This window comes from Colobus angolensis, unplaced genomic scaffold (genome assembly GCF_000951035.1).
Source record: "Colobus angolensis palliatus isolate OR3802 unplaced genomic scaffold, Cang.pa_1.0 Scaffold327, whole genome shotgun sequence".
Taxonomy (NCBI): domain Eukaryota; kingdom Metazoa; phylum Chordata; class Mammalia; order Primates; family Cercopithecidae; genus Colobus; species Colobus angolensis.
In genome coordinates, this window is record NW_012116566.1 from 4,368,248 (window position 1) to 4,392,120 (window position 23,873).

Consider the following 23,873-nt stretch of genomic DNA (forward strand, 5'->3'; position numbering starts at 1 on the left):
CCGACCCCCGTCTCTCTCTTCTTTCTCTCTTCCTTTACTTTTTTTTTTTTTAATCAGTTATCACTTTCCTTTAGAAATACTTATGTCATTATCATGTAATCATAACTTAAAAGTGGAGAAATATCTTTGGGCTCTAGAAGATTTTGAGTATAAGACTTCAACATTTAAACTCTATATTCCATATGTTCAAAAAGTAGAAATAGGAAAAATATATAAAAGAACAAACTCAAGCTTCTAGAATTAAAATATAATGCATCATATATACAATGGAATACTATGCAGCCATAAAAAAGGATGAGTTCATTACCTCTGCAGGGATGTGGATGGAGCTGGAAACCATCATTCTCAGCAAACTAACACAGGAACAGAAAACCGAATACCATATGTTATCACTCATAAGTAGGAATTGAACAATGAGAACACATGGACACAGGGAGGGGAACATAACACACTTGGGCCTGGCAGGGACTGGGGGCTAGGAGAGGGATAGCATTAGGAGAAGTACCTAATGTAGATAACGGTTGATGGGTGCAGCAAACCACCATGGTACATGTATACCTATGTAACAAACCTGCACATTCTGCACATGTATCCCAGAAGTTAAAGTATAATAAATATAGTATAATATAGTATAATATGATATAATATAATATACCTGAACAAAAACTATGTGGAATGGGATTAACAGCAGATTATAAGATTACAGAATAAAAGATTAGTGAACTTGAAGACAGCAGTAGGAACGATCCAAAATGAAACACAAAGAAAAAAGAAGAAAAGAGGTATAGTGCATCAGTGAGCTTCAAGTGACCTCATATGTGTGTAAATGGAGTCCTCAAATGAGAAGAGAAGGAGAACAGAAAAAATATTTTAAAAAATAATGGTTGAAAATTTTCCAAATCTAATGAAAACTATGAACTCACAGATCTAAGCAGCTCAAGGAGCCCCCAGCACAGAAAACATGAAGAAACAATACCAAGGTGTCTTTTAATCATATTGCTCAAAATTAGTAACAAAGAAAAAAATTCCTAAAAGCAGACAGATAAAAAGACATGTTAAAGTACAAAGAACTGCACCACATCTCAACACCAAATTTAAGGATCAGTGACACTAATCTTTCTTTCATACAGTGATTCCTTCTGAGCTGCTAAGACTGTCCTCTGGAAGAGAATTTGGTCTGTACGCCCCTTATGGGCAGACCAAGCCCCATTTATCTCTTTCTAGCCCACTGCCTACCCATGTGCTTGGCTGAGAGAAATAATTCAAATGTGAGCATTTATCTCAACTGCTATCTATGTCTACATGTCTTCCTTGAGGATCGCAGTGTTTTCTATTTATTAATGTCTACTAGTCAATAAGAATTTAGTAGCACATATTATGTTCCAGGCCATCCTCAGATGGTCACATTTTATCATATTTTGATTCTTTGGTTCAGCTGGCAATATACTGTCAATACAATATAAAACTGATAGAAAGAAGTTATGAGAGAACCATTTTCTTTTCAGCGTTCAGACTGAACAATGTTTTGCAGGTTGCAGAGTTCAGTAGCAAAGGGCCAGTTCTGCAGTTCCTACTGTGCTGAGATTTCTGTCTAAGTTTCCAAGTTCTGTGTCTCAGGAGCACCCAGATCAGCTGCAAGAACTGCTTAGATAGGTGTGTAGAGTAAGAAAATGACAAGTTTAAAAAGAGTTTACTACTTTTATGTTTTAAGATTCTCTTCTACTTTACATAATGGGAATTATGGAAGAAGCATGATAATTCTTAAAATTTTCTGGCAATAGCATCTTACTGTTTCTAGCACAATTAATCTGCGTTAGTTCGCACAGTTATCCCACATATCCAGAGGGCATTTCTTTGGTAAATTTCTCTACTGCTAAGAGAGTAGAGACTACTAGGAAAAAGGCAGAAGAGTCTAGAATAGTCAAACTCCGCGTAACAGAAGCTGTTCTGTCTTAGACAAAGCTTAACAATGACGACCAAAGATTTCCCAGTCCATATTGGACTTCAGTCAGCATGTTGAAAAATGCAAGAACTGGCCAGTTGCGGTGGCTCACACCTGTAATCCCAGCAGTTTGGGAGGCCAAGGTGGATGAATCACGAAGTCTAGAGATCAAAATCATCCTGGCCCTGTCTCTATTAAAAACACAAAAATTAGCTGGGCATGGTGGCACGTGCCTGTAGTCCCAGCTACTCATGAGGCTGAGGCAGGAGAATCGCTTGAACCTGGGAGGTGGAGATTGCAGTGAGCTGAGATCACGCCACTGCACTCCAGCTTGGTGACAGAGTGAGACTCTATCTCAAAAAAAAAAAAAAAAAAAGGAAGAACTCTTGTAAGCAGACACATAGACCATCATAAGGAGGGAGAGTAGATACTGTGGTGGCAAAGAGAAAAGACAGAGGAGTTGGAAAAACTGAGTTAAAGAATGCAAGAAAGAAAAACTGTCAGAGACCATTTAACGTCATGGCTGTTCCATCTATTCTGAGAGTCATAAAGTTGGCCCTCTCTCCTCAAGAAACTGTTATTACTAGTAATTTTAGAAGACAGAAAGCATTTGCAAAAGATTTCCATCCCAATGGTTAAAGTAGAATTTTGCCTCTTAGGATGTCAGTCTTGCTTATGAGAAGCTCTGCTTCCCTAATAATTATAGACAATGGGATAGTTCTCAGGCATGACAAGGGGCTGCTAAGGAATATTTGGGAGTAGTTATAAATATATATATATATATATATACACATGCATAAGAAATTTCATATCAAAATACAAATACGCATATGGGGATCAGTCACATCATCATCTTTTGCATAATTTACTAATTTTCCGTATTTCATGGGACAAGCAAGTGGACAATTCTCAAGGAAGATTTGAGAAGATTGTCATTAAGCCAAGCAATGATAAATTATCGTAATTTCAACAAGACAAAGGATGACTTGTCCAGAAACCAAACAGATAAATCCTTACTTTTAAAAAGATGATTTCAGAAAAAAATCTTGAATTATTAAAAGATTGAGTTAGGATACACAACAGCATATAGTGTTATAGTGAACATATAGTGTTATAGTTATATATAACAGCATATAGTTATATATATAACAGCATATAGTGTTATAGTGAACTCTAGAATTCAAAGAATGCATTTTTATAGCAACTGTTAAAATTTAGTGGTATTTCTTTAGTGTTCTTAACTTTTTATGACCCAACAAAAACAGAAATGTAGAGGTAAAATACTTTAATTTTGCACGGAGATGGCTTTTTATAGACCTCATCATCTAAAACAATAATTTCTCTTTATAGGAAGATCATGCACACTCTTTTTCTGTGACAAATTGACTAGCAAACTAGATATTCATAATGGCCCTAAACACTTTTTAAACTTTAAAACACTCATTACTTGGTTTATGAGCATCAGAAAGACATAATGTTATTATGGCAGAAGCAAAGTGATACATGTTTTTCATTGCCGACATGGGCTTCAGTTACCTTTTTCTCATTTATAGTACAATGGTTTTGTTTGTTGCAGAATATTAAAACAATTGGATATAGTGCTTTGAAGATTTCCAAAATGTGAACGAATGTTCTTTTGATTCCCATTTATGGATTATTTCTATTGTACTTGAGCTTTATGAAAACCCAGGATTTGAACTGTAGAAATATTTATCTGTACTTGCTATGAAGTCAAACATTTTAAAATCTTTGTACACTCAGTTTTCCTCCTAAAGTGTGACTCTTTTCAAAGCATCTGTTATTTGCCATTTATTTTAAAAATAAGACAGAACAAGAGATACTTGGATGTTAATCTATTAATATTTAATGAGCTAACATAATAGCAACATGGACTTAGTGAAGAAGGAAACAATCTCTGGCCATGTGCCCCAAATGAATAAAAAATGTAGGAGAACTGCAAAATTGGAGACTTGTCCTTAGAGAAAGAGATAACAGCCTTGAGAAAGACCCTGAATTTAACTTAGTAGGTAGTGTATCATGTAAAAGTGAACAGGGCAGATTAGTGGAGTCCATCAAATGCAAGTTAAGAATCATGGTTTATCATCTAAGACAAAGTGACTTGTCTTTGTTCTAGTTAATGGTGTGATGCCAAGCTTTAGATTTAAATGTAAAGAAACAGAGTTTTGAAAGGCTGATGAAAATGGAATGCAAAGCATCATGCCTAATCAATTAGAAACTAGGCCAGTATAAACACAGAGGTGATCAGAGCACCCTGTCCAATCAGCAGTGTCCTGGAGATGGAACACTCAGATACAGGCAATGACCAGTCTGTTGCAGGACAAGGATAGACCCACTCCATGGAGCAGGAGACGGGAGGAGCACGGCCACAACCAAGTCACTGGTCCTAATCACAGGACTCAGTGATTTCTTCCCTATAAGACCTGGGAAGCAGTACTGATAGCAAAGATCACATCTATGTTGCAAATGTCATATGCATCCAAATTGATAAATGGGGAAGACCCATTTTTAATAGTTTTGCATTAATTTTAGTACTATCATTGGATGATCTGATTTCTAAAGTTCTAAATTACAGAACTTCAAAGTTGTAGAAGCAGCTGAACCAGAGGGAATTCCGCTTCCAGCCAAGATGCCAAGATGGAATGACAAGGTTCAAATTTACCTTTCTTCAAGGAAAAACAACAACAAAGAAAAGACATATGTGAAACATTGGGGTTTTTTAGTAAGACACTAGACATTAGTCAACAAAGGACAATGATCTCTGAAAGACAGGAAACAAAAGAAGGTGAGTCCTCTGATTGTCTCAGCTCACCACCTTGAGAGAGAGTTTCCAAGCCACGGCAAGAAGATTGAGGGACCAGGGGGATCTCAATAGACTCACTGTGTTGAGGAGATGGATCTGGGAATCTGGAGATATCAAAGTGATCGGAGTTCATAGGACAAAGTATCAAAGAGGAGAGACCCACACATAGAACCCTAGAGATGTGCAGAGGACTCCCCTTAAACATCAACAGAGAACTCTCAGCACATGTGTGTGAGGCCAATACCCAAGGCTGGGAAAGAAACACCTGAAGTTGTTAGGGAGAATGAAATTGGACACTCACATGGGGGTGCGTATAGTGCATGTTCCCAAGAGCCAGAGAGGAAAATCTCATAATCCATGGGCCACTGGGGAGAATACTCAGTAGGGTCTTGCCTCAATACAGAGGAATCGTTAGCCCTGGACTAACCGTGCTCTAGTCTTTCCTGTCAAATCTTAACTTAGGGCCGGGCGCGGTGGCTCAAGCCTGTAATCCCAGCACTTTGGGAGGCCGAGACGGGCGGATCACGAGGTCAGGAGATCGAGACCATCCTGGCTAACACGGTGAAACCCCGTCTCTACTAAAAAATACAAAAAACTAGCCGGGCGAGGTGGCGGGCGCCTGTAGTCCCAGCTACTTGGGAGGCTGAGGCAGGAGAATGGTGTAAACCCGGGAGGCAGAGCTTGCAGTGAGCTGAGATCCGGCCACTGCACTCCAGCCCGGGCGACAGAGCAAGACTCCGTCTCAAAAAAAAAAAAAAAAAAATCTTAACTTAGACCCAAAAGGATCAACAGTTTCCAAGTAAATTAACTGCATCCTAGGACAAAGCTTTAAGACATCTGTAGGAATACAAAAACATTCAGCACCCAACAAATTAAAATTGAGAATGTCTGGCATACATCTGAAAACTATCCTGCAAGTAAATAGAAAATGCAATCCATAAAAAGGAGAAAAATCAATCAATCAAAACTAACTCAGAACTGACAGATGTTAAAATTATCAAATAGGCAGTTATTATAACTGTATTCCATGTGTTCAAAACATTTAAAAAGTTACGCATGGAAAATGTATAAAAGACTCAAATAAAGCCTCTAGAGTCTGAAATGCAGTGTCTGAAAGGAAAAATGCATGGGATGTGAGTAACAAACAGCACATTAAACATTGCAGAAGAAAAAATCAGTGAACACGAAGACAATAGAAGCTATCCAGAATGAAACACAGAAAAAAAAAGAAAGGTACAGATCATCTGTGGGTGTCGACTGGCCTGATATAGATGTAGTTTGAGTACCCCAATGAGAGGACAGAGAAAGAAGGAAGAGAACAGAAAGAAAATTTGAAAAAATAATGATGGAATATTTCCCAAATTTAATGAAACTCATACATTCACAGATCAAAGCAGCTTAAACAACCTCAAGCACAAGGAACGTGAAGAAACAAAACCAAGGTGCATCAGAATCAAACTGCTCAAAGTCGGCAATAAAAAGATCTTCAAAGCATCCAGAGGAAGAAAAGACGTGTTGAATACAAGATAAGGAAGACGGCAGATTTCTCATCAGCAACAATGCCAGCGAGAAGACAGGGAGGCATTATCTATTTAAAAAAAAAAAAAAAACGGTGGTCCCTAACATTTTGGCACCAGTAACCAGTTTCATGGAAAACAACTTTTCCGTGGGTCCGATGGGGTGAGGAATAGTTTTGGAATGAAACTGTTCCACCTCAGATCATCAGGCATTAGAGTCTCATAAGGAACGTGCAACCTAGATCTTTCATATACACAGTTCACAGTAGGGTTTGCGCTCCTATGAGAATCGAATGCTGCTGCAGATCTGACAGGAGGCGGAGCTCAGGCGGTAATCCTCACTCACCCACCGCTCACCTCCTACTGTGCGGCCCAGTTCCTCACAGGGGTTAGGAACTCCAGGGGTTGGGGACTCCTGCCCTAATGGGAAGTCCTAGTCCACCAATTGCACTGAGAGCACTAGTAAAACTACTTGTACATGAAACCCTTTTTCAGCCCAGGTTAAGACGTGGGCTAACCTGTCACCACTTCACAGAGGAATTCTATCATAAAAGCAGATAAATTGACATAGCATGATCAGTGCTATGGTAGCTCAAGACATGCCACCTCGATATTCTGTTCTTCAGTCCTGGAGACAAACAAGTATTCTCTAAGTCCTGAGTCAAAGGTTCTAGCACTGCACCAGGGGCCCCAGAATGAAGGGATTTGTTTGGCTTTAGAACACACTCCCAAAGGGGCATATAACCATTTTATTTTTATTTATTTATTTATTTATTTATTTATTTATTTATTTATTTATTTTTATTTAGAGACAGAGGTTTGTTCTGTCACCCAGGCTTGTGTGCAGTGGTGGGATCTTGGCTCACTGCAACCTCCGCCTCCCTCGTTCAAGGGATTCTCCTGCCTCAGCCTCCCGAGGAGCTGGTACTACAGGAGCCTACAACCACGCCCAGCTGATTTTTGTATTTTTAGTAAAGATGGGGTTTTACCATATTGGCCAGGCTGGTCTCCAACTCCTGGCCTCAAGTGATCCACCCACCTTGGTCTCTGAAAGTGTTAGGATTACAGGCGTGAGCCACTGTGCCCAGCTATGTGACTATTTTAAACCCTAGCAGTAGTTTTGTGGAAGTGGTTCGAATTTTTTGGCCCCGTTAGTAATTTCAGTGGCTCTGATCCTTTTTGCATAGTTCCCCTCCGTGCAGAATGCTGTTGTGAAATCATCAGACTTGATGCTGTAAATCAACCCGACATCTTTTTTCATCAGTTAAACATTTTAAAATCTCCAACTGTAGGCCAAAAAAGACAAGACAATTGAGATAAATGGATGAAGATGACTTGGTCTCTTCCCTTACAATATGGTAAACATGTAAACAAAGCATCTACAAAATCCATTACAGATGCAGCTATAGGAGTACATGCTGGCACAGGGCCATCCATGAGGTTATTTTTTCAACGACATGGCGGAGGTGAGGAAGCACACTTCCAGCATTGCTTGTTAAAGCCTTAGGGCTAGGATTCCATGATTGAAAGTTTATTTTAGTACACTAGCATAGTATTATTTAGGAGAGTGCTAACTCCTGTAACAAAGAGACACCCAAATATGCAAATGCCCAAGTGAGGTAAGTTATTTTCTCCTGATGTCACAGTTAAGAGCAGGTTAAGGCAGAAGTTCCCCTCCACGAATTAATTCACCCATGCTGATAGCTGTTCTGCCATCTTCAATTTGTGACTTAGAAGACTGCTGTTGTCATCACTATCTACCAGCAGGAAGCAAAAAAAAAAAAAAGCAGCAAAAACACAAGTTCATAACAACATATGTTCTCTTATGAAAGTCAAGATCGCAGCTCTATGTCCCTTCTCCTAGGCTGAGCTCAGCTCCTAGCCTCTAGTATGCAAATGTCTTCATAAACTCATCCCCTACCAACTATCAATAATAATTTGCAGTAAGGTCATCTAAATCAAGATCCAAGAAAAATAAAATTCTGTCTCCTAAATAATTTGCTAATATATTTGATTTATACTATACTATTAGAAAATAAAACACACTGTCTTAGTAAAGAAATAATTACACTGTAATTAACTTACTACCTAAGACTTCAGCAAAAACTTTGCCTTATAGTTGCAAGACTGAAAGGGGTTCTCAACAGGGCCCCTCCAAACTATGCCCTAAAGATAAATTTCAGATTTCTCCCTCCCCATAACCAAAAGAAAGAAATTGCTTAATATTCCAAAAATGGCATGTTTTCTGGTTCCAAAAGAAAATCATCAAGTCCAGATCACTTCACCTGTGAGACATTATGTTTAAAGAGAAAAAAAAAAAAAGCTATGTAGAGGAAAAGTTTTCTGTCTTAGTGCCTATTAACTTAGAACAAGAAACAACTGAATTAATTTTATTTTCCTAAATTGGATAAAAAATCACCAAATCTTCCATGTCTGTAAATGCAGTGGCTCAGAGCCTGCACCTCTCAACCACCACTCTTGCTTAGAGGGTAGCAGTGTGAGCAGTTTCATTTTGGACCTCCACTGTGGTCAGTTCCCCCTTCTCAATGGTGTATTCATGCATCACTGTTACTAAGGAACACACAAGGGCCTCTGAATAAGGTCTGAGGCAGCCTGAGTCTCATACCATGCACTGTCTATCATTTAACAGGGTTGTATTTAGTTCCCCAGAAGGCATTTCTAGATGCCAGTTGCACACAAGAATGACATCTCTAATATTTGATTACATTCACAGTGAAAACAAACAAAAAAACCTTTTCGTGTTCAGAAAGTTGCCTTTTTTAAAGAAATTTTTTAATTGAAAATTACTAGTCCTTGAGATAGCTTGAGAATTGCGGAATGAGTATGCTTCTTCCAGTCTCTTCAGTGACTGCTTCCTCTGGGTCACTTTTACTTGAGCTTGACCTTCTTTGTTTGTTCTTACTACAAAAGCACATCTAAATGCTTTCCTCCCCCCCAGGAAATTATCTTGCCTGTACATTAATATTTTGAGCATTGCATTAACACATGGGCTAAAATTCAGTCTTTGCCCTAACTTGACTTACATTTTTAAAATTCAGACAAAGAAACAACAACAAAAAACAGTAAACATGCAATAGTTGCCATTGCCTTAACCAAAATTTGTATTTATTAAATTGATTTATTTCTTTACTAACAGATTGGAATTCTTCACTAGTCTTCTTGACTAGAGATACCAGTTTTCAAAATAGATTTTGAAATTTTGAAAACAAAGATATGTAAATCTATAATGTAACTCTGGATGTGAAGAGCCAACACCTGACTTCTGTGTCCATTGCAGGGTAACCCCATCGTTTGAAGGACCTTGTGCTAATACCACCCTATTATTTCATAAATCCTAGAGCAGGAACCAAGCACAGTTCTTTTCCAGCTGGGAGAATCTGATAATTCAAATAATAATCCATTCTAGAGACAATAATCTGGGGCATACAGCAAAAGCCATGTCATTTCCTAGTATTTTGTGCATTGTTTTTATAGTAAACTACTGGTAGAAATAAGACTAATTAAATAAGCTTTTCAGTGCAGGAGGTGTTTCCTACCCTCTTGTCATGGGAATGAGATACCCTGGTATCGTAAATAAATTCAGAAACAAATTTAGGAATTGCATGCCATTTGTACCAAATTCATTGTATGTATTTTTCATTGGAAGAGTTTGGTTTTAAAATTTGACTTTACCTTGTTAAAAGAAAAAGTGAGCAAATGGCTAATTTGATAAAGAAAGTTAATGGACAAATGATCATGTAACTGACAGTCATTTAATTGCAGACTATATTTCTAACACAAGAGTACTTTTAGAATATAGGGAATTAATCAACAAATTCAGAATTTTAGCACTATAATGGGTTTAGCCTCAGACGAGAATATGTAGTACTTAAAGGAAAACACTGTCATTGTAATTTAGCAAATTATTAGGATTTCAATGAGGAAAAGTTACATTATAGTATTAATCTCCCTTCAGGAACAAATCAGCCTTCACAGAATCACCTCAGTTTCAGCAAGGGGGAACTCTTTGGAAAAATTATGGCCATCCATCAATTGTATTTATAGCTGGCCTGGGATTTGTAAAAGTCAAGTCCCTGGAAATCCACATTAGAATGAGGCAGCCTGGCCTTAAAGGGTTAAAAGCTATTGACTTCTCTTTGTTACCAAATTCTCAATACATACAACTACGAATTTCATGGGACACAAACTTGTGTGCAAGTATCTTTGTTAATTCAGGTTCATCTCTGAGCCCTCATTTGCCTGATGCCAAAAAATAGAAAGGAAAGAAATGTGAATCTCAACATTTCTAGGCAAATCCAGTCAAATTCAGCTGTTTCCCAGTCCCATCAGGCTTCAAGCGTGGCCACATTTATGTTCCGCACCTTCATCCTCTCCTGCCCCTGCAGTTGATGCTAAACTTGGGGGTCTTACCAGTATAGTCCTGCACAGAGGATGAGGGTACGGTGTCCATTTTCTCAGTGTGGAATCGACTCTGTTCTATGCGGCCTCTTCTCCAGGATGTGGTGATTGGTGATTGGACCATCTCCGGTCCAGGGTCCTCTCTTGGCCCACACCTGCCTCCATCCTTTTTGAGCTCCCCTGAGATGCAACCGCCTCCCCTCCTTAATCCAGAGAGGCACTGTCTGCTCCTAGTCTGTGCTCCACCGATGTGTCTCCTCCTTCCTGGCCAAGTAATCCCTCTGCAGCCCTGGGTTCTTCATTTCTCCTCCTCAGCTAACCTACACACCCCACCCATTCAAGACCACCCTCAGCGGCTACCCCTTGCCACACTCAGGCTACGTGAATCCTCGCAGTCCTCCCCAGCCCAGCAAGCCATGTCACTGTTCCTACCTTGTGGCCCCCATTCTGGGACGGTACAGGAGACTTCACTGAGTCTTGCTCAGCCACTGCTGTCCTCCAAGAAGGGCAGCCGAGCTGTGGACTTTCCATTCTCCCATCTTCAAGGGGGATGTCATACTCAGTCCCCCTTATACATGGAGGGGGGCTTGTCCAGGAGGACTCCAGGGATCAGGTTGCAGCCCCCACAGTGCTGCCGCATCTCTTGCTTCCTCTCCAAAGTGCATCCTTTCTTTCCCCAGCATGGAGGCTCTGTATTGACTAGGGAGAGGGCAAATTACTTTCTCCCTGTTCTAATTCTCTTTCAAATATATTCCATCTTTTACCTGGATCTGTGCCCTCTAGCCTTAGACAATACATGCTTGCTGCTGCTTCTCTGTCCCATGCTGACAACACTTCTTTGGGTCAAATAATGGCCTGAGCCTCTCCCCAGGAAGAGGAGTGCAAAAGCTTTGTCCCATCACCTGCAAGGAGAAGGGATCCTTTCCTGACGCAAGCGAGAAATTCCAAGTAGACATGACTTCTTGTATTGGACCTACTAAATCTGGGCAAATTGGTCTCATTTGCTGTGACAATATTGGAAATCTTCTGTATACACACAAACATACACGTAACTAACCTTTCAAAATGAAAGCTGTTTTCTATGCCTCAGTAATAAAAATATCAAATCTATTGTCTGGTTATCCTTTCTCTCTTAGGGAAAACACACCACTGCTCACCAATTTCTCGTATCAAAAATGTGTTTCTATATCTCATACACATTTTTGGTCCTAAGTAGCCTTTTTTTTGTTGTTATTGCTCTCAAATCAATTCCCAGCAAAGCTGAAGGATTCCCATTGTTCTCCAAATACCAAATCACCTTTTCATCCAACACTGGGGGATATGGCTAGTAGCTGGACTTCTAAGTTTAGAAGGACAAAGTTATGTACATTTATTCTTGGCTCATTTCAGATATGGCCAGGTTCTCCTCTGTCTGTGTCTGGAAGGATGGAGGGAAACGCTAGGTCGTGTCTGGGAGACTAAGCATGAAGGATTACAGGAGAGGGGATGAGATGATGGTAGAGGGGGTATAATGTCAGCAGCATAAAAAAAGAGATATGGAGTAACAGGACCCAGAGCCGAGTGCAGGTGACTCTGCAGGTTATAGAATATCTTTGTGCCTAAATTTCCCCGTGTATAAAATAAAAATGCTGACCTCCCTGGAGTTTCAAGAATTAGAAGAGATCTCAAATACACAAGCCAGTCGCATGGGGCCTGCAAAGAAGTGGTGCTGGGGAAGAGATGAACTCACCTTCCTCAGTTCATCTCTTCGCTCCCAGGCTGAGGGCACATGCATCAGCCTGCCTAAGTTGCCAGGAATACCCCTGCCATCTCCCAGAAGGTCAAGAATATCTCCCCGATGTTGTTGATGTTCCTTTTGCAATATGTCAGTGTTGACCCCACACCCTGATTTGCATTCTCTTCCTTTTTCTAGCTTCTCTCCTTAGTTTTAGGGAAGATCCCAGGATTAAGTGGGCTGCATAAACTCAGATTTCCAGGCTTTTCCAAGCTGGGGGACTGGAGACTCAGCAGGGCACAAGAAGTAGGGGAGGCAGATGTGTCCAGGGGAAGTCATGTTTCAGCATGCCAGTTGAATGCATCGATGGAAATTGGCATTGTACCAGGAGAAAGGGCTTCCTCCCTGGGAAGGGATGTCAGTTCCAGATTCCCACATCCCAAGAAGCAGTTTGCAAACCTCAATGTTTTGTCATGTCTGACACTTCCTGGCCTTCCACTTCTTTGCTCCCTAAGAGTGGAGCTGTCAAATAGATCGCCACAGCCAAGAGATGCTTTAGTGAGTTTTACCTGCTCCCCTCACCCCTCAAGGCTTCCTAGAGCTTGAGACACAAAGTAGGGGTGAGAGAAAAGCATACAGTGTGAGTTGATGGTGATAAGAAACTATGTGAATGTGACTTCTAATGTAGGACAGGATGAAGTTGTTTTTTTGATCTCATATTTCATGCAGGGCTGGGCTGAGGATGTGGCAGGCATGGCATATGCCCTACGTTCACTGCCAGAGGGGGCTCCCTGCCTGCCACAGGTGAGAGCCAGCTCTGGGGTGCCTGCCCCCATGGGGGAAGGGGGGCGGAGGGGGCCTGGTGGGGGGACTGGGTGGGAAAGGACTGGTCCCCAGGAGGACCCTACCACAGAATCCACAACCTCATTGCGTGAATGTAATTTTCTCAAATCAAAATGAAATTGCAACAGGTAAAACCCTTACATTTGTTAATTTTTATATTGTACTCTCTTCTCCAGGATACTGGAGAAGAGTATACGTCATTCATACAAATGTCTGAAAATCTGGGCCTGCATTCTGTTAAGTGAATCAGAATGCTTTATCATCTAGATACTGCAAGGACATTTTAATATGATGCATTACCTGTGTTCCATTAAGGCTGACGACCACCAACCCAAAACAAATTTCATGTCCTACTTTATAAAGAAGACATTGAATTATGGCCCTGAACATTATAAAGTTTGACCTTAATGTTTTTTAAAAAACATTTTACCATGTGCACTCTTGCTTTTCAATGTCATATTTACATTTACCCACCCTGGCCTATTTCTGACTAGTGGACTCTTTATTGTTCAGCAAACGACTTATTGACAGCATGTTCAGCAACACACCTGTGTGCCCCATCTCCAAATTCAAAGCTGTCTTTAGAAATCACTCCCACACAACCCATTCTCATTTTCTACTTTTTCAGGGTTCTTGTTTTATTTCTCTGAATGTCACTGGCCACGTCTGCTTGTCCCAAACCTCTGTATCTTGAAGCATCAAGCATACACACACATCACGCAAATGGCTTTCAACTTCAATTACTGAAAACAGTGTCACAAAAGAAACCTACTGTGGTTCGCTGATTAACCTTGAAATCTTTGTCCCCAAGTTGAAGGCAAAAAATACAGTTAAAAAGTTTAAATGCATGCATGTCTAACAGATTCAACCCATTCTACAATAGGTCTTGTTAATTCAACCTTTTTGGCTCCTGTAAGCATCCGTCTGAAAACGCAAATGTACTATTTGCATGTAAGGTTTTCTCCCTGTCTCTAACGCCCTTCGCCTTCCCTGTTTTTTGCAGTGGTCAGTATATATCCGAGCCGCTGTCCGAAAAGAGAAAGGCCTGCCCATCCTCGTGGAGCTGCTCCGAATAGACAACGACCGCGTGGTGTGCGCGGTGGCCACGGCGCTGCGGAACATGGCCTTGGACGTCAGAAATAAGGAGCTCATTGGTATGTTCTCCCTGATTCACAGTGTCACAAGTGTTAAGTGAAAATATTTTCTCTCGGGGTAGGTGTGGTTGAACCCATACGCACAGCCTGTGCTTATACAGAAGCCGTGCATTTATCATCATTGTTTCTGCTGTCCTGCTAGTTTAAATCCACCGCACTGATTCATCTTTTAGAATTTAGAGGAAAATGCGATGCTTGTTGACATTTCTAATCCTTGCAAATTAAAAAGGACCTCTGTGCTCAGCCCTTGATACCGTTTTCTCAATCCTCTGAACCTCTGCCAGGCTGTTTGTTTGTTTCCCATGCAACGAACTGAGGAATTCTGATAGGATTACTTTTCTTCCCCTCTCTATTTTAAATTTATTTTGCATGAGACCATACTAGCCCTTTAATCCTATTCGTTTAAGAAATTATCTCTCTTTAATTTGGTATTCAAGAAATACAGAGGATCTTTTATCAACAAGGCACAAAAGAGGTAATACATTCACCTGTCTATTCAACAAAACTCATGGCCTGCTTTGTTCCAGGCCTGTTCTAGGCCTAGACATTAAATCAATAAGCAAAACAGACAGGAAGCCCTGCCTGCCCTTGTGGAGTTTACATTCAAGAGAAGGAGATGTTCAGGAAGCAAACTAAGCAAATGAATCACACAGTGGAGCTGAGTAAAGGGTAATGAGTGAGATTGCAAATTTATTTTTAATTGACATGATATTCACATAACGTATTGACCACTTTAAAGTCTACCATTTTAGTGGCATTTAGTATATTCATAATGTTGTACAATCACCACCTGTATCAAGTTTGAAAACATTTTCATCACCCCAAAGGCAAACCCTGTACCCATTAGCAATCACTCTCCATCCCCCTTCTCCAGCCCCTGGCAACCATCAATATTCTCTCTGTCTATGGATTTTCTTATTCTGGGTATTTGGTATAAATAGAACATATGACCTTTGTGTCTGACTTTTTTCACTTAGCATAAGGATTGTGTTTCTTTAATGGTAAACTAGTTAAGTTATAATCACAGGCATTCATGGGCCACAAAGTGATACTATGATGTACTGGCTGAGGCTCCCTAATCCAGAAGTCTAAAATCTGAAATGCTGCAGAATCCATAATTTTTTGAGTGCCAACAATTTGCTCCAATGAGCATTTCCAATTTTGAATTTTTAGATCAGGGATGTTCAACCAGTATTTTTAACTGGTGTGTATTCTGCAAGTATTCCCAAGTCCGAAAACATCAGACATCCGAAAACACTTCTGGTTCTAAGCATTTTGGATAAGGGATCCTCAACCTGAATGCATACAATGCGAACTAATTAAATCAAGCTGGTTAACATATTCATCTCCTGAAATAATTATCTTTTCTTTGGTAAGAACATTTGAAAATTTACTCTTAACAATTTTGAAATATAAAATACATTAACTCTAGTCACCTTGTTGCATAATAAGTCTTGTATTTAAACATATTCTTCTTAAGTGAAACTTTGCACCCTTCCACCAACATCTCCCCATTCCTCTTACCTTCAGTCTCTCAAAGCCACCATTCTACCCTCTGCTTCTACAAAGCATTTGTATGTATGTGTGTGTGTGTGTGTGTATGTGTGTGAGAGACGGGGTCTCACTGTGTTGCCCAGGCTGGAGTGCAGTGGCATAATCTTGACTTACTGCAACCTCCGCCTCCCAAGTTCAAACAATTCTCCTGCCTCAGCCTCTCGAGTAGCTGGGATTACAGGCACGTGCCACCATGCCCAACTAATTTGTGTATTTTTCAGTAGAGGCGGGGTCTCACCATGTTGGCCAGGATGGTCTCGAACTCCTGACCTCAGGTAATCCACCCACCTCGGCCCCCCAAAGTGCTGGAATTACAGGCATGAGCCATCAGCACCCAGCCTATGCTTCTATTAATTCCTTTGTTTTAGATTCTACATTTAAGTGAGATCATGTTGGATGTGTACATATGTAAGTGGCTCGTTTCACTTAGCATAATGTCCTCCAGGTTCATCCATGTTGTTGTAAGGGACAGGATTCCCTTCCTTTCTATGGCTGAGTAGTATTCCCTTGTGTATATACCATATTTTCTTTATTCATTTATCCATTGATGGACACTTAGGTTGCTTCTATACATAAACTATTGTGAATAATGCTGCAAAGAACATGAGAGCTATAAATGGTTCTGTGACATACTGATACCAGATCCTCTGGATATATACCCAGAAGTAGGATTACTGGATCACACAGTAATTCTGTATTTAGCTTTTTGTAGAACCTATATACAGTTTTCCTAATCAGTACAGTAATGGCTACACTAATTTACATTCCCACGAATAGTGTACAAGGGTTTCTCTTTCTTTTCATCCTCACCGACACTCGCTATCTTTTATCTTTTTTATAATAACCATTGTGATAGGTGTGAGGTGATCGCTTATTGTGGTTTGAATTTGCATTGCTTAGTGATATTGAACCTTTCTTCATATATCTGCTAGCCATTTGTATTTCTTCTTTTGAGTAATGTCTATTCATATCCTTTGCCCATGTTTTAATCAGGTTATTTGTTTTCTTGCTGTTGAATTGTTTGAATTCTTTATATATGATCGATATCAACCCATAATTATATTTTTGGTTACTAATAGTATTTTCTCCCAATCTGTAGGTTGTCTTTTCATTCCATTATTTTTTTCCTGTGCAGAAGCTTTTTAGTCTGATGTAATCCTATTTGTCTATCTTTTATTTTGTTGCATGAGCTTTTGGAGTCAAATCCAAAAACATTATTGCCCAGACCAGTGTCATACAGTTTTCCCCTATGTTTTCTCCTAGAATTTTTATAGTTTAGGTCTTATGTTTAAGTCTTGAATACAGTTTTAGTTGATTTTTGTATGTAAAAGTCTAGTTTCATTCTTCCATATGTGGATATCCAGTTTAGGGTTGTGATTTTCAATGGGAGGTGAAGATAGGGGTGGTTGGGAAAGTAACACTAGAGACTCAAAGGAAGTGAGACAGGAAGCCATGCAGGTATTTGGGGGGAAAAGAATCCAAGTTAAAGGGACAGCCTTTGCACACAGCCCCTGGAAAGGGAACTGGGAGCAGGCCAGTGGGCTCCAGGCCTTCAAGGAGCCTTGTATACCTGGCAGGGTGAGTGGTAGGAACCAAGGTCAAGAGGCCTTCTGATGCCTTCCTCTGTAGGTGGGAAGGTGCTAAGGCTAAGGCTGATTGATCTCCTGGAGAAAAATGAATCTACTGAAACCTCTCAGAGGATGACACAGTCCCCGCAGGCCATTGTTCTGGCTGGTAGGCATCTGGTATTAAGGATATGATTTATGTAGGGTCACTAGTCCAATGACAGCATGAAATCCAGCAGCCTGAATACAGGGAACAGGTGTCAGTAGGCAGCATCCAGAGGCTCAGCAGAAGGGAGCTGTACCAACCCCCGTGGCAAGGGTACAGGTGATCTTGGGAACTGGGAGAAATTAGGCGACAATAGACAGAGAGCTCAAGATTCCATTCCTGGGGCAACTGGAAGACCAAGTGTGGCTCCAAATTGCAGACAAAATGTTTCTATAGTTACATGGTTGTTCTTCCCCTATCCAAATTACAGAGAGTGGTATATTAAGCCTTTTATGACCTGGGAAGCAGCCACTTTTTCTCCTGCCATTTCACAATAGCCATCATATCCTCCAAGAATAACCATAGTATTTGCAGGTCTTCAGCCATTTATTTATTCACTGCAAGGCCAGACTGCAAATCGGTGTCTAATAGATTCACCATACTTGTAATACATTATACAGCAGGAAATAAGCTTGCAACTTGCTATTTACACTTAGTTTGCATTGAATGTAGGTGTTATCTGTGAATTTTGTAGATTTGGTATATCTAAAGTAGGTCGTTAGCTCCAAAGGTCAAGGTACTCTTCCCATATACTTTTTTTTTTTTTTCGTTGCACAGTTGTTTCAGACAGGACAGCACTGAGATTCCCAATAAAATCCTATCCCTTCTCAAAAAAATGGAGAAAAAATTCAATAGATAATCAGTCTACTGCCTGGATACTAACTACTAGGTATTGTGTGTTTGTGTGTGTTTTTTTCTTTTGGTGGATTACAATATAACAAAATAGTGAACTATTGATTGGTTTGCCAGCTCCTAGGCATCTCTTCTTTCTCAAAAGCCAGTCATCTAGTCTCCTCTCAGAGACAGGAACATTTAGACCACTATACTGCCTGTGTTCAACTAAACCTTTACTATCAAATGTCACCAGACAGGAAATGAAGCCAGTCATTTAAAAGTAGAAGGGAAAATATCTAAGTCACAGGTTTATGAAATCAATACTTCTTTTTCTTGACTGAGAAGAGCAGAATTTAACAAGAACAACATTGGATTGTATTTAAGAGAGAGGAAATGTGACTTTTACTAACTATTTTACCTTAAATGCTGTACCCAAGTGGTTTTTGAAGGAAGCTGGTATACAGAACTTCATACACAGAAGAAAGCTGCAGTGACTTTGAATGAAGAACAGTGAAAGGTTAATCTTGGACCTCCTCTCCTCTCCTGTCTGTCACCTCTCACAGAAGGCTAGGGTGACATCATATGGTTTCATGACATTGAAGATCATCTGTATTCTGGTTACTCCAAACAGGTATCTCCAGCATGAACCTCAGATCCTGTGTCCAATGTCTGTCTGCTCATCCTCTCCACTGGATGTCTTATGAGTGTCTTAAATATAGCATGTCCACAACCAAGGTCTCTCCCAGACCTGACCCTTCCACAGTCTTCCCCCAGAAAATGACCAGTTATTCTTGCAGGGGCCCAGGACAGACACCTTGGCACCCTCTTTAACTCATGCAATCCACCTCATACCTAATCTGTCAACAAATCTGGTTGTCCTTCTGAGTTTCCCCAGACTCTGACACTTCTCTTCATCTTCATTGCTTTCTCTCTGGTCCAAAACTCCCATCTTCTCTCTCCTGGCTTATTCCTGTGCCCCCCCTTACCTAGTCTCCCTATGCTTCCTTCACCTTAGAGGGTCTCCTATTGCAGTGGCAACCAGAGTCATCCTGTTGAAACCTTAGTCAGAGCATGTTACTCCTCCACACCAAACCCTCCTCATCTCAGTGTAAAATCAAGTCTTTGCAGGGCAGGTATGGAAGCTCCCTATGACCTCTCCAACCCCACCTAGTCCTCTTAAAATCAATAAATTTTCTGTGGTCACTGGTTGACTGTGATTCCTGTATTACATGCTCTGAGATCCTGCCTCTGGGAATTCAAGCTTGCTGCTTCGTTTGCCTGGAGTCTCTTCCTCTTGACGTTCATGCAGCTCAGTCCTCACTTCACTCACGTCTTTCCCAGAGAAGCTTTTCTGGCCACCATACATAAAATCTTACCCTCAGCTCCTTTCCCTGCTTAATTTTCTCCACAGCCCCAATTACCTTCTAATAAACGTATTACTTACTCATCTTGGTTTTTTTTCCATCTTTCCCCACTGTAAGGTAAGCCTGTTAAGAGCAGAGAGTTCTCTTGTTTCTTTGCTGGCATATCTCATGTGCCTAGGACAATGTCCAATCCATAGTAGGGACTTAATAAATATTTGCTGGAGAAAAAGTGACTGAAACAAATATTTCCTGCCTGGTCATCATCTTAAAATGACCCCCAAGTCAGCAAAACATTAAGGAAATTAAATAAAACATTAACTTTAAAAAAGGGGTTTTCTATTAAAGAAGCCAAGAATTAAACAGGCAGTTTGTTTTCTCCATAAATTTACTAGATGCTTGCAGACATTCAGGATTTCAGAAAGAATCCAGTTCTTTTCCATCATTGGTTCTGGATTTTCAGTTTAAAATAGAATTCTTCTTAGATCATTCTTTTAGTTAGAGGTTGGGGGAGACAGGCTACCACAGTTGCATCTAAGGAATCGTTCATCTTTCTTAGACTCCATTATCAGGGAAACTCTAAATAGGCTATTGAACAATAATCACACTATCCCATGAGGTCTAATGAGAATCATACAGTAGCACTAGCAGAATGTAACACGCTTTGCCTCTCCCTTGGCTTTCTATTTGGGCTATTTCCACAGTTATGTGTCTGTCTCTGGGAACCAGCGATAAGTACGCTATAGATAGATCTTTGTGTTCTTCCTACTGGCATGGAATAGTAGCCAAGGTTAATGCACATCCATACATTTCTTTGCAACCTTCAAAAAATGTTAATTATCCTTCTGAGTATGGAAGGTTTAAAAAAGGAATGGTAATAATTAGCTTCAGTGAAAAGAACACACAATATTGTATTGCTTCAACAAAAAGTTTAGCAAAATGCCACCCATTTCAGCACATGGACAGTTCCTGATGTAGATGGCAGACCTTTATTTTAGACAAATCCCATCCTCTCTGCCAACAAACAAACTCAAAGAAACCAAACACTTAAAGCATACATGAGCCTGCATTTACTACCTGCCATCAACATTCAATGCCCACCTTGCAGTGGCCTTTCCTGATAAAGGCTACTCTCTGCACCCAGAGATGAAGTGGGCAGCACCTATTTGATAAGAAACCTTCTCACTTATTTTGGATTTCCATTGTGTGAATTTTATCCTCACATTGTCTCTTATGTTTTTTTGTGTATGCATGTCTTCCCCAAAGGAAACAACAAGCAGGCATCAGGTGATGTATTTATTTTTATGTCTGAGAGTGTCTAGCACTTTGCTATGCTCATAACAAGCACTCGATATGTAGTTGATGAATGAATTAACTGGTGGATAAATAACACAGTGTATTTATTCAAAGAGCAGATCTGAGGAGGTCTGGGGAATCCAAATAGAGGAAGGGGTAGGGGGATGTCTGTGTCTGTCTCCTTCTACGGTGTCCAGGGAACAGAGGAAAGAAATACAGCTTAGATGCTCTCTCAAATCCAGACTCTAATCAAACTCATTCTGCTGCCACTGCGGAAGAGGCTTGAAATTGGGAAGGAAATAGTAATGCTTTCTGTGTGCGATTCAATCACTGCCAAAGCTTCGTGTTGGCGGGGCCGCTGCATCCCTGCGGGTACTGGCAGAGCTCGCAGAGCCCTTCCCCTGGCTGCCCTGGTGGTGGCGGCTTGCCACAGTTTCCAGCAGGCGAGCCAGGGCTGGGATGCTGCGAGCATCCTCCCAGCACCCTCCTGAGGCTGAAGAGAAGGGCCTGTCCTCTGTGTCGTGAGCCTGGCCCTTTCCCAGTTTGCCATCATCCTTTGGCCTCATCCTCCTGTGCTTTGCAGGACTGTTTCCCTACATTCTGCTCCCATTGGGATGGCTGCTTCACCACATTGGGGAGGATGTGTAAGAATCTTCCTTTGACTGACGCCCCCATATGTTCCTATTCTATAATCCACTTTTCACATTGGGCTTTCTTTTCACTTTACCAACTAGCAGAGCTTCTGTCCAGGCAATGCCCTCTCTCCCCACTCCAACCTCAAAAGGAGCACAAGACAGGATCTGACTTTCTCTGGAGTCAGGATAGGACCATTTCCTAGGGGGAATCTGCTGCTTCCCAAACACAGGCATCCACCAGGAGAGATGGAAGGGAAGGGCACTACACAGCGCCCTCCTGTGTAGCGAGCAGCACACAACTCATGATTTTCCACGTGAATGAAATGAGGAACAAAATAAGGGTAGTTTCTTGCCTGGGAGTTTATTATTTTTTAAGTAGTAAAAATCATTGCTATTCCTTTCCCCGACATGGGTCTTTAGATCATCCTTTTCTTTCATTGGGGGGTTAAGGAGGTCAGGAGTGGGCAGGGGGAATTAGGGCCATCCTTTCAAGCTTCCTTTACTTGCCAAAATGTTTTAAATATTCAAATAAAAGATTTGATCTGCACATTGTAAAGACTGTTTCTGGACAAAGATTCCTGGTGATATTTAAAGGACAACATAAAAATGTTCTGTCTTTGAGTGAAAATAAAGACAGAATAAAGAAAATGGTGATACCCATGGAATTACAATACTCCTTCCTCCATGCCAGGTCTTTACTTAGTGAGAAATGTGTTTTCCTTTGGAGAACTGGAGTGAGGGTTGGGGAGAACAGGGAAAATCTTCCTTGTATCAATACTGTCCTGAATGTTACATATAAAGCTTTATAACGATTTTCTTTTATTTAGTAATCTCGCAACTGAATCTGGGAATTCTAACCTGGAAACACTGCTCTTCATAGAAGCTTTGAGATACCTTGTTAACCAAACCCTCGATGAGCAGAGCATGAGCTGGGGAATGAACAGATCCCGATAGCCATGTCTCCACTTCCATGACAAATGGTTACAAATGATACTCAGGACATCATTCCTCAAAGTCGGTCTAAATTCCACAATCTAGGATTGAAATGCACCTGAGTCAGTATCCTCTCCATGCTCAGAGTATCACATTGAACCCCCTTTGTCTGCTGGCAAAACTGAAAAACAGAGGGCTCTAAAAAACATTTAGACTCCTATCACTTAAAATAGTTACCCGTGTGTTTTATTATTTTGCATCTCATGCTAATGACTGGCACGTGACACAACGCTCTGGGATATGGGCACTGCATTCAGGGGAACAGACTCTTGAGAGTCACTGATCACCATAGGCACCGTCTTTACTTGTGTTCTTGAGCCTGGACAAATCCCACCTCCGTCCAGGGAAAGATACAAGGCTGTGGAAATGCCAGTGCAACCCAGGAAGGCAACATGCTGTTTTTAGTACTGGAAATATGTAAGTTCACTTTATTAAGTAGATATGAGGAAATTTTAGAGACACATCTTCTCTGCTTTTTGAAACATGTTTCTTCAGACCCAGACAGATGCCGTTTTAATTAGAACCCTTGCAATTTCAATTAGTATTTTAAAAAGAAATCTGATTTCTTAGGCAAGGTGATTTGTTGGAGCTCTCTCTGCTTCTCTGCTGGATTGTTTTAATAACTTGATTTCACAAGCTACATTTTAGGCAGAAGGCAAGCTCTGTACCTTGGCTCGAACATTGTATCTTCAGATTAGGTGCCTGTTGCAGCTCCCATCTCCTAAACCCCAGAAACTAATTTCATGAAGGCTGCCTCCCTTTTCGGTGAAGCCATGGGTTCTTTGTTAATTAACTTGGGACACCTGTTAGGGAATTTTGGCAGCTGGGTCTGGAAGATAAGAATTCCTTAAAAGGGAACTTGTAAATAAATTGAAGAGCCAATAATTATTTTATTAAATAATAATTAATGATTTGTCCCTTGGATATACTCCATGTGGGAAAAAAAGGCAAAATTGAAACATTTCCAGTTGATTCAAATTCAGGACTTCTGCCCAAAGGCTTAGAGACCTCAAAGAAAGAGAGCAAGAGAGGGAGAGCTGACCTAACTTTATCTGGACTGTTTAGGTATTCATTTTATGCCTGGCCAAACAGTTTCCGAAGAAAAGCTTTAGAGAACAGGATGCATGAGAAATGAAATGGCTCTCCTCAAATACCACAACCAAATCTTGAGAATATAAA

The 23,873-nt window shown here is 40.6% G+C and overlaps 1 protein-coding gene across 4 annotated transcripts in view; it reads left to right on the forward strand.

Moving 5' to 3' along the window:
- CTNND2 (catenin (cadherin-associated protein), delta 2) overlaps window positions 1-23,873 on the forward strand; it is a 935,009-nt gene that overhangs the window by 809,124 nt on the left and 102,012 nt on the right. For 3 of the 4 annotated variants that reach the window (XM_011951770.1, XM_011951769.1, XM_011951771.1), the window contains one exon: window positions 14,260-14,410. In XM_011951770.1, coding sequence (XP_011807160.1) covers window positions 14,260-14,410 — 151 coding nt within the window. Of the gene's footprint in view, window positions 1-13,142; window positions 13,218-14,259; window positions 14,411-23,873 lie in introns of all 4 variants that reach the window. The other variant, XM_011951767.1, reaches the window with a different exon arrangement.